The sequence below is a fragment of the Aptenodytes forsteri genome, unplaced genomic scaffold, assembly GCF_000699145.1.
Source record: "Aptenodytes forsteri isolate BGI_AS27 unplaced genomic scaffold, ASM69914v1 Scaffold187, whole genome shotgun sequence".
In the NCBI taxonomy this organism is placed as follows: domain Eukaryota; kingdom Metazoa; phylum Chordata; class Aves; order Sphenisciformes; family Spheniscidae; genus Aptenodytes; species Aptenodytes forsteri.
Genome location: NW_008794084.1, coordinates 705,141 through 716,604, shown reverse-complemented (window position 1 = coordinate 716,604; position 11,464 = coordinate 705,141). Strand labels below are relative to the sequence as shown.

The following is an 11,464-nucleotide window of genomic DNA, read 5'->3' as shown; positions in this document are numbered from 1 at the left end:
GTCACCGTATCGATTTGCTGTGGCCTGAGGTTCAGAGAGAGAAGTTGAGCCGTGGTATCCCCTTCCCTTCGTGTCATTTCAGCAAGATCTGTTGGGTTTGGTTCTGAGGCTGCGGTGCGACGCCTTGCTGGAAAGTAGCTGTCGCTCTTGGTGCTCAGTAGATAGGGATTTCCACGGGGCAAAACTTAACGGCAGTGTGTTGAAGATGACAGACCTGCACAGCGGAGCAAACTTGAAAATGAGACTTTTTTTTTTTTCTAGAATTCTGTTTTGTTTGCCGCCGCTACTTTTTTTGAAGAGCTTTTTGCCATGGGAGGCGGAGTTGCGTTTTGGCCCCTCTGCGTCAGTTGCTGGCCATGGACGGAGGTGTTGAAGAGGGAGTAAGAGCTACTTGAATGCAGGAAAATCTCAGAGATGCTTGACTCGGGGTCACAAAACTGGTAATTAGATCTTAGCAGAAGAGGAAGTTGCCGATTCAAAATGTTAGTTGTAAATCTCGGCGGAAAACAAAATTCTGCTCTGAGGATGAGGGTCAAATTAAAAGAAGAATTGCTCAGAGATGCCCACGCGTGGCTCCAGACTCCGTGGCCTCGGAGGGCTTCCGTTAGGGATTGGGCATGGGTATAGGCGGCAGCAGGCTGCCTTTTCTCCTGCCTTCCCTTCGCCCTAAAGTTTTCACAATAAGCTTTTTTGCGCAAGTGGGTGACGACGTCCCTATCTCTGTGTGCTTCCGATACACGCTGAGGAATACGGACTGGGTTTTAGCGTGTGTGTTTTAAGCATTACTTTCCAACGCCAGACCCGATCCTTTTCATCGCTGGCGCAGGGCGTCTTCAGCTGCAGCAGCGTTCGCGTGTGATGAAAGCCGTGTCGTGCGCTCACGTGCCGTACGTACGTGTTGTAGGCAGCCTGATCTAAAATTGCTATCATTCTTTCGCCCGCGAAAAGATGTCATGAAATTAACTCTGTAAAAAGCAATTGCCTTTTCTTGCCAACACAATTAGAGTGGATTGTCCATTCTTCTCAAAAGTTCAAGTGTGACGATAGTAGCTTTTTAAAATGGTCCCTCAAGACTTCAAGACCAGATGCACTGAGCTCCCGCAACCTCTTCCAGCACAGCGTTGTCGATTCTCTCCTCCCTCCTTGAAGCAAGTCTGCAGAGAAATTAAACGGCGGTTTGATTTCCTCCTTTCGCCTGCTCTGTCTGGTTCCTGTATTCGAGCACGCCAAAAAGGCTCTTTGCTTCCTGCAGTCTTCCCGAGAAGACGGTTCGTGACGTTTATTTTGAAGGGATGCTATCTCCCTGATGCATGGAGAAGAGCGTAGGAACTGCTCAGCAAAGAGAAGTAACAACAGGGAGACGAAGCTTTTGGAGTAGGTGGATCGCTAGGTGTTTGTAAAACCTGCTTAATGTTTATCTCAACTTTGGCTGGTTATTTAACCGCCGCATTCCTTTTAGATAGCTGAAACTGATAGATGAGTTTTGACATTCAAATTACGTTAATTCCATGGATTGATCACGGTGTCATTTTTTCCCTCCAGCACACGAACAAATAGTCTGTGTATCTGTGTGGGTTGTTCCATTTGACTCAATTTATTAAGAGGAATTTTGTTTAAGTTTATGGGCTTACATAGTTCAGGTGCCATGCAAATTACTCTTTCTTGGCAAGCATTTGTGTCAGTATCCTGTACACTGAATCAGCAGTGCCGCTGCTCACCATAGAGCACCTGTGGCTCACGTTCTGTTGGGAATTGAAGAAGCGTGCTCACGAGCACGTATCTTTAATCTTTCCCTCTTTTCTCCCTGACGTTTCACTCTACCCTGGTGTGCTACGAGTGGAGAAAGAATTGATTTTAGATGTGACCGCTGCGTATGAGCCAAGGTCCCTGGGCTGTGTCCAGCTAAGAGGAACTTGTTTGAAGCACAGTTTGCTCGTCCGTGTCTGTCTTCGCAGTCCTGAAAGCCAAGACTGCGGTGGTCTAAGGCAGAAGGACAAGTGCAGAAATTAATTGTGTATAGGTTCCAGCCAAAGCCATTCCTCAAGCGTTGCATCCCTCCGTCTCTGCTCCCCCTTCCGGGAAGTGTAAAATACGATGTCATTTTTTACGTCGCACAGAGAGATTCAGTAAATGAGGCCGGAGAGTTGCTTTGGGTAACAAAGGAAACATGCGCAGCATTTTTTTTTCCTTCCCCTTGCGTTGCAGATATCTGTTTCAGCTATTATACTTGCTCGTTAATATTGTATACATATGTCACGTATATACGGCGCTTCGCCCCGAAGCCCGGCTCGGAGGCTGGCTTCTTTCACCTTGCCTTTCGCCTCCCTCGATAGCGATGCCTTATACTCAAGATCGAGATGATCAAAACTCCCAAGTCGGGTCTTGGAGTCTGTCCGTTAGGCGCATGGAACACCGGGGAGAGGATTTGTACTTCGTGTTGGACTTACCAACAAGAAACTGTTGTCTCGTACAAGGACAATGCACAGGGGCTTTTATAGTCCATCCACGTGTCATAGATGAAAATCTATCCCCTATAATTTTTGTTGGTTTTTTTCCCCCAACCCATCCCCTCCCCCCCCCCCCCCTGTATTACGAATTGGCAGGTGATTTAAAGCTGGTTTTCAATAGTGGCTTTCCTTTGCTTCTCTCAACTTCTGTGATTCTATGCTGGGTCCATAAACTTCTTCCCCCCCACCCCAGTCTTTCCTTTTCTGTTACAACACGTTGTAATGCTGTAAATGTGTCTGCTTTAATGCTCCGCAAAATACTCGTATACTGCCAGTAAATATTTACCGAGAAACTTCCTGAAATGTCGACGTGAAGATGGGTCTAAAGAGTTCTCGCTTCACGTTGCGTTTTTATTTAATTTAGAGTTTGTAATTGATGCTGTTCACGGAAATAACTTTCTTGTCTTGGTAAGGGGGAGCGGGTACGAATACAGATACCCAAAGTGTTAACTTGCACGGTCTGGTGCTTCCAGTTAAGCCAGCAAATTCAGGTCAGCGGAGCAAGAGGAGCTTTGCAGACAGCGGCCGGATTAGGCGCCCTTTGATTCAGAATAAATACGCAAAGTCCGCAGGGCTGGAGATGCTGGCTGCTTCAGACCGTGGGTTCAGCGCGTCCTTACGTGCACCCTGCCTGTCGTTAACCCCGGGCCCTTGGGGAGAATAAACGCCTTCTTGAGAGGGATCCTGATGCCAGCCTGGACCGAGATGCTGGACTTCTAAAGCCATCAGTCAGCGGGCTTAATGTAGCAGCATCCCAGCCTGAAAAGCTTCAGTGGCTTGAACTTCAAATAATTTATTTCTAAATTACTTCTACTGTAATTCTTATTAATTCAAATAGGTTTCTAAGCTGATGTAAAATTCAGTAAATGCAAGGAACAGTTTAATGAATTGAAAATAGGATTGAGTCTTTTAAAGTAAATGTAAAAAAATATGCTAGCAATAATTGCTTAGATGGAAATCGAATCTTAATAGCTTTGTTAATGATTTGTAGTGAATATTGCGTGTATGAGAACATATCAAGCTGATCCTTGTGCAAGAACCTTGTTTTCAATGGGTTTGATAAAATTATTCCCCAGAAGCAGTTAGTAACATTTAATATTTTTGCTTGCGCTGCCTTTGAGCTATTCGAACGTCGTTTACGCTGGAGCCTGACTGTGCCTGTCAGGGGTCGGTTCTGCGCTGCTGTGACACCTCCGTGGTTCTTCTTCAGCGCGGCGAGGCGCCGCGCTAGGCGGCTGATGTGGCTCCTGCGTTGGATAGCCTTCGGGGTCTGCGCCGTCGGTACGGGGGCGAAGGGTTTGGGGACCTGTCCCCGAGCGCGGAAGGGGAAAGGCGTGCCTGCGGTCCCGGTGCCGCGGCGGACACGAGGCAACGCTTCGTTCACTGGGGCCGGTACCAAGTAACGGGTACGACGACATATTGCAGTCTTCTAATGGGTTGTCCTGCCCGCAACTGTCTTTAATCGGCTTTAAACCCTCTGGATTGGGTGTGAAGTCTTACACCGCGCGGACAGTAAGCTTACGTTGTTAAGTAACGCGGTTGTATCCCCCGCCTTTGATCAGGTAGGTTACATTACTTGACAAACCTGCGCATTACAGCGGTTAGGAGCGTTCAAGAACGCTGTATTAAGGGTACTGACAGCGTGGCGGGGTGGCTGGATGCTCGTCCTCGGTTCTGGGGGATTTGAGCATGACCAACTTGCAGAAAGTGGAGCAGGAGCCAGGGAAATGTCCGTGAGGGGCTCTTGCACCTCTTGCGATGGCCTGGGGGACTCTTGTCTGGTACGGGTGTTATTCTGTTTGATAACAACTTCTCGTGACGCTGTTCAAGGTTCATCAATCCGGAGAAAGGAAATTTATACCAGGAGGGCAGGAAAACGTGCCGAGACTTCACCTCGGTGCCGCCAGGCGTGGAAAGGTGTCTGACGATTTCTCAGTCTCTTTCTTTCCAAGCCATGCAAACTTGTTGTCAAACGTTTATTTCCAAGGCATGTCTAATAATAAAAGTAAGTCAAAAAGAAAGAAGGACGGAGACAATGCAAGACGAGAGAAAAACTAGAGTATAACTAACATCCCCAGACCTAGTGTTTGCAAACCTTACCGAAGTCTTGCAGTTTTGGCGTTTTTCGTGGCTAACTTGGGAGCGGGACTGTCTCCCCGCCGGTCTCTGTTAATCAGCAGAGGGCTTCTCCTGGCCACCCAGCCCGTGGCCAGGTGCCCGCGTACCCTCACGCCGTTGGGCAAATCGGCGCTCAGAGTTGCAAAATTTCTCCCACGTTGCTTTGCCCCCTCCTCCGTAACGCCTGCGTGGTTTGAAAGCAGACCGAAGCCGTGGCCGAAAGGGACTCCGATTAGCCTTCCGCCCTGGCTGGAGTCCCTCGGGTGGTGTCCCCCGCTCCTGCCTTGGCTCCGCACTCCTCCCGCTCGCTTTCCAGTCTTGACGAGATTCCCGGTAGCTATAGAAAAACCGACACGCAAAGCGCTTTTTTCAAACTCCCTTCCTCTGCGTTCGTTAACACGTGAAGCAAATTTCTCGGCATGCATGTGATGTAACGAGTCGATTCATTAGGAGGAGAGTTTTCGAGGTGATGACCTGTAAATGATTACAAGGCTCCCACCGCATAATTGCATCGAATCCTTTTTTTCCTGCCTCTGGACATTAATAGCGCCTGCTGATTACACAGAGGGAGTGGAACCTGGTTCCCTAAAGTCTGTCTCCGCAAGTCAAAGGATAAGTGCTTCTTCCAGCGCGTTGTTCTTTCAAGGTAATTTCACAAAATTCATCTGTTGAGAGAGGAGGCGAATTCCTGCCGTTTCCATGCCTGTGGCGTGGAACTTGCTCCCCCGAGGCCGGTACGAGTATTAAAGCATGGAGGGGCGTGCGGCGGCCGGTGCGATCTTTCCCTCGTCCTCTGCCTTTGGCCACGCTTTAAAATACGGCAGAGAGAATGTGCCGGGGTAAAATGGCTTCTTTGCAATAAAAAGCGTGCTCCGTGGCGAGGCCATACAGTGGTAGCCATAGAGTAGTCCTTTTTCCTGTATTCCCATCGTAGAGCTCCCTCCCAATTACTCCTCTTTAATTTAGCGGTGGCCAGTACAATTCGGGGGGGGAGATCCGTATTTGTATTCCCGGGCTTTGCTGTTCTGAGTGTTTGTCGTGCGGGTGATTGTGCCTGTTCAGTGAAATTAGTATCAGTCCCAGCAAAAGCCAAGTGTGGCTGTGCGAGGTATGTTTGCTTAGTTACTGGGGCGTAACAGGGGTCCCGTTCCCGTATAACCCCAGCTGGCTGGAAGACCCGGGGTCAATGGCTCGCCGGCTGATGTTCCTCCGTTGCCTGCCCAGGGTTCCCCCTGCAGAAAATACAAGTTCTTCCTCGGTTAGGCCGGTCAGTGAAAAATCCAAGATCGTTTTGGCAGAGTGGCCCGTGGGTTGTGCCGCTGGGTGCTGAGCATGCGGCGGCGGTGGAGCTTTTCGTTTCCAAATGAAACTCGCCGACGTCATTTCTGACTTTGCTGTTTCTCATCTTTGCTCTCTTCCGAAGGTGATGGTCAGAATTTGGTTACCGAAGATGTGACGGTGGTGGAGGGAGACGTCGCCACCATCAGCTGCCGAGTCAAGAACAGCGACGACTCGGTGATTCAGCTCCTGAATCCCAACAGACAAACGATTTATTTCAGAGATTTCAGACGTAAGTTTCATCTTTCCTTGTTTGACAACAACTTTTCCTGCGCCTCGCTTGCACCCGGGGAAAGATCTCTTCTTTTAATGTCATGCTAGGCACTTAAAGTTTAGTCAATTCTTTAGAGGGTAGATGAGACAGGCAATTATAATCTTTCTCCTTAATGGAAACCTCGATGGTCCCCTTTAAAAGTCAGACCGTCTTACTTTGCAATAGGAATTGATTGTAGTAATTCAGGGTGAATTGCAATCGAGTGCCAAATATTTAGCTGACACAAACAAATTGAATAGGGCAACGCCGAGGCAGTGCAGTGTTCTCAGAGGTAATCTGCTTGGTTCGAAGACTGAAATTTTCGAGACAATCTGTGCTTCTTTATAACAAAAACAGAATCTCCCGTCCCTGCCGTGTCCAGCCAACGAGCCTGGCTTTGTTTCCTGTTGTGACAGTGCCACGGAGCACGGTAGCTGCAATGAAACGCTTTGTTGTCTGCATTGATGTCACTGCGGGGACAGGGGACGGTGGCACGTTGTGCCTGGCGTCGTGGAGACGCACGGCAAACCACATTCTCTTCCGAGGCGTCGTATGATCTGACGATGTACGCGGGCGGGGGCTGGCTCGCTCCGCTTGCACCGCCCTTCGAGGCCCTTGTGTTCGGCTGGTAAGATTTAAAATGCTCGGTTTCCAAATTCCTGAAAGCATTTGCACAGCCGATACTGGTCAGGAAACAAATTTTAAACTATGCTTTCCCCAATTCTTTTATCTTTCACGCTGTCCCTAGCCCACTGACTGCATATGGTCAGAAATGGGTGCGTGTAGAAGTGGATTTTCACAGTAAGCGATTTACCTACGTGTCCCTAAGCCATCCGATAATAAAACGGTGTCCACGGATTCGATACTGTGCCTGGTGATTTGCTCATGTTGATTCTTTGTAATGATCTGAGAACAGAAATATTTTATAGGTCCAGACGTAAAGGTAAGAAGCAGGACGGAAGCTGCAGTCAGGAACCCGCGGGGTGCTTGTCTAGATGCTGCTGCTGCTGCCATTTTTATAGACCTTGGACTTTGTTGTGTGGTGAGAGGGGACGCTGCGTCTCTCATCGCAGTCACTAAGGGTGTGCTTGCTCCGCAGCCCTGAAGGACAGCAGGTTCCAGCTGGTGAACTTCTCCAACAGCGAGCTCCGAGTCTCCTTGACAAACGTCTCCATTTCTGATGAAGGAAGGTACTTCTGCCAGCTCTACACTGATCCCCCCCAGGAAATTTACACCACGATTACAGTGCTCGGTAAGGACCGAAGAGGTGCTTGCGGTGAACTTTGTGATCCCTGAACGCACAGGGTCAGCGGGACGGGGCTGCGCACGGCGTTCGGAGAGCTCCGGCTGCCCGGAGAGAGCCGCAGCTCTCCAGTGCTAAAACACAGCAAGGGTTTGAGTGCTGAGTGCTCTCCCGCTGGAGACCCGCTCAGCTCTTCAATAGCTCAACGCAGCTTAGGGTTTGAACCTGCAGACACAAGATTTCCAAGGGTTGCCGGCAAATACCAAGCGGGTTGTCCGGTGGCGTGCCATAGCCCTTGCATCGCCTTCCTGTCTCGCAAGGCATCATATTTGGTGTGATTCTCGGGTCTTCCCCTTTTTGTCCGCAGGCAATTTTTCAGCCTCAAAGAGTAAGCGGAGGTGTAAGCGTGAGGTGTTCTCCACTTCCAGGCCTCTCCTTTACTTGGGCGGGTCACTTGGGAAAGGCTGTGAGGTTTTCCTGCCCTTTACGGAGCGGGGTTTAATACCAGCCTTCGTTTGCAGACAGCCTGCAAGGATGAGTTGTATGTGCTGTCCACCGGTCTGTAAGAGTATCCGAGTGAATCGTTTGGCTTTTCGGGCAAGTCTGGACCTGCCGACGTCCTGGAAGGAGCGCCTGCCCAGCCCAGGGCTTGGCGGAACGGCGTGAGCTCTGCAAGACTAGCCCTTCTCTGCCTCGTATCTGTTTTCTTTAGGGCGAGAGAAGGCACGTCTCTGAGGGAGAAGGGGAGATCAGTTGTGGTGGTTGCATCTCGTTCGGTGAAGTGAGGAAGAAGCCAGCCAGAAAGTAAAAGCTGTAGCAAATGTCTTTCAATAATTATCTGATACGCAGAGGGGAAAGAAATCCACACGAATCCTTCGTAGCACGGTAGAACTGTTCAGTTTATGAATTTTGTGTTTTCAGTAATCAGACTGCTCTGATCACATACTGAATCTTTTCTTCCAAAACTTGGGGATTCGAGAGATTACATTTTAATGGCGAATGGCAGCATCTTTGCCCGTCGATGATATTCCGTAAGGGCAAATATTACTAACAGCATCGCTGGTGAACCTCCTGCCGTTGTGAAGATGCGTAAGTTTTTGCCTGTTTGTCAGTTGACTTACATATACGGTGAAATCTGGAGCTCGACTGATGGAAAGTGATAGCTTCCTATTAATTCTAGCAAAAATTTGTTTCGCACATAAGAGAACGTAAGATCTCTCATTTGACACCCTAAGTTTGCTCACTTGCTTAGGAACGGCTATTTGCAGAGCTGAAGTTAATTCTGCCCCCTCCCCCCCGTGTCGTGTCCCCCACACACACCCCCCCCCCTTTTTTTTCCCGAAATGCGCTCACGCGCAGCCCTGCCGAGCTCTTGCCTTTCCTTCGCTCCCTCGGGCTTTGCAGGACTGCGGTGCACGGGCAGCCGCAAGACCGATGCGGTTACCAATAATAGCAGCCCGTGCTATTAGAGCTGTTTCTGCAGATTAGCAGCGGCTTTTAAGACTCTATTAATAGGAGAACCTGAATCACAGAGGGTGACTTAATGTCAGATCTCGCTCGCTGATTAGTTTAAATCTTCCTCCTTTTATTTAATGAGATTTGGTTCTTAGGTTTTTAGACGTCTTTTAAATAATGTGTATAAGCGGTTCTACTATAGCTATTACGTTTATCAACATCTTCAAAGTTTTAGTGCGCTTTCCAGTATTCACGGGAATAGGAAGCTCTCTTCCAGCTCTCCTCTCTAATCCTACGCGCGCAGAAATAGTTTGTTGGATTTCATTTCGCTGCTAACAATGCCGAGAAGGTGTTTGAAATAACAGTACTTACTTTATTCGCCTATAAGCCACAGCACTGCCTGGCTTTCAAGCGGGAGACAAAATGTGGTTCTTTGGGTTTTTTTTTTTTTAAACACGAATCGTGCTTGAGAATTCAGGGGAGAGTGTTCTCTTGCCTCGTGCTTCAGTTCTTTTTGAGAAGGGTTTGCGGCATGGCCGGTGTGTGCCTGCCTTTCCCGCCATCCACAAAGCAGCGGGTGTTTTCTCTTCGCCTTCGTCGCATGCTGGGGCCAAACGGTAGTTCACGGAGCAGGCAGCGAAGATGGATGTTTATTATTAGAAGACCGGGGAGGGGACCGTTCATCTTAGCTAGCGTTTGTACGGAGAGATCGGGTACCGTGACACCGAGGATAACGCGTCTTTCCTGTCTTCCGTATTATTGACTCCCTAATTAGGAGAAAAAATGAGCCGGGGCCGGGGGAGCGGTGTATGGCTGGTCCTCCGGGGGATGCCTTCCCCACCAAAGATCCGGTGGTCATCGCTCAGGCTTCGATAAACCTTAAGTTCTGTCAAAGAGTAGTTTTGCCGATCTGCTGCTAAGGATAGTCGCTTCGGAGAGCGGAGCAAGGTTTGGAGGCATCCTTCTTTGCAGGCGGTGTTCGGAGAGGGCTTCGCGCTTGCTTTTTCCTGCTTTAGCAGTGTGCTTCCCCCGGCTCTCCCGCGTACTTTAATGTCTCCCGTGACACGGTATGTAGATTTATTCATGCTTAATTGGAACATGTGAACATCTCAAATATGTAGCCCGTTCTGTTCTTTTTAGAGAAAAGCCACAAGTGACTAATTAGTCCATTTGATCATCTGGATGGTATTTACACATATTTGTTCTTCATCAGCTCAAAAATGTGTTAGTCACATTTGAACTATGCGGTTGCTTAATCACGTTGATCAGAGCAAAGTTGAGTTTCCTTTGGAAGTTCTGGGTTTTTTCTGAAACTGCAGCTCTGTGCTGCACAAACTCTTGATGTTCATTTTTTTCTGGTTTTTGCCTTACTAGCTACCGGTGCTTTCGTGGGGAAGAGGTTCCTTGCTTCTGTGTTGTAATTTTTAAGCCTGCTCGTCACGTCTCTGGCTTGTGCTGCAGCGGCGGTTATCCCCCTGAAGTTTTAGCCTGTTTCTGAATATCACTGGATAATTTTTCATCGAGTATAGTCTTCTAGCTTAGTGTTTTACAACAAGATACGTGTCTGGGGAGAAAGGCAAATTACCATCCTAGAGGAAGGGCCATACGATGCAAGTGCCTGTCACTGGAGGCAGAGCTGGCTCTCTCCTCCCTGGGATGGTCTTGTATTTGGTTTATGGCGGTTTGATGGGGGACACCGTGTTGTCTCAAAGGTGATGGCATTCCACTCCGGGCTCGCGCTCGGTGGCTTTTTGAGCGTCTTAAATGAGCTTGATGTTTGCTGGCCTGCCTCCACTCCTCACGGCCCAGGCTCGAAGCTGAACAGCGGGAGAGAAAAATTGCCTTGCGAGGTTAGAGGCACCGTAAGTAATGCACTTCCAAATGTCAGCTTTTGTGTTTCCTCTCCTTGTCAGAAGTAGTCAAGAAATGTGCACGGAGTCAAGCTGTATTTTTAAACGGCAGCGCACACAACCGAATAGCGCAGAAGGCTAAAGGTCTTCCCTGGGATGGTGCCTGCCTGGGAGAGAGGAGAGAAAGTTACAAATTTGATAAGTAATAATTTGCGAAGCTACGATGATTATTAGGTGGAGAGTGAAAGCGCTTACCCTTGATTACTGTGAAACCGCCTATCAAAGGATTTGATCGATTGAAAGATCAAATAAATGCTGGTGGCTAGTTTCCTCTAGTAGATTTTACAGGCTTTTCTGACGGTTTTGTCTTGTGTTAGTGATCAAAGAATGTTTGGGTTTTTTTCATCAAGTACGTGTTGTGCTGTCTTTTTCGTTGTAGTCCCGCCACGCAATTTGGTAATTGATATCCAGAAGGAGATCGCCGTTGAGGGAGAAGAGATTGAGCTGAACTGCACTGCCATGGCCAGCAGACCAGCCACCACCATCAGATGGTTCAAAGGAAACAAGGAGCTAACCGGTAGATGTATCCTCTCGGTCACTTGCTTTTCTCAGGCAGCTGAAATGATTCACATAACGCTGGATGTTTGTTCTCCCTTGCCAGTTTTGGGGGGGGGGGGGGGGGGGGGAAGGGAAACGAGAC

General features: G+C 48.8%; 1 protein-coding gene across 1 annotated transcript in view; it reads left to right on the top strand.

Moving 5' to 3' along the window:
• CADM1 (cell adhesion molecule 1) overlaps window positions 1–11,464 on the top strand; it is a 314,581-nt gene that overhangs the window by 244,380 nt on the left and 58,737 nt on the right. Inside the window, exons 4-6 of the mRNA XM_019470503.1 lie at window positions 6,049–6,195; window positions 7,316–7,468; window positions 11,204–11,341. Of these exons, the coding sequence (XP_019326048.1) occupies window positions 6,049–6,195; window positions 7,316–7,468; window positions 11,204–11,341 (438 nt within the window). The remainder of the gene's footprint in view (window positions 1–6,048; window positions 6,196–7,315; window positions 7,469–11,203; window positions 11,342–11,464) is intronic.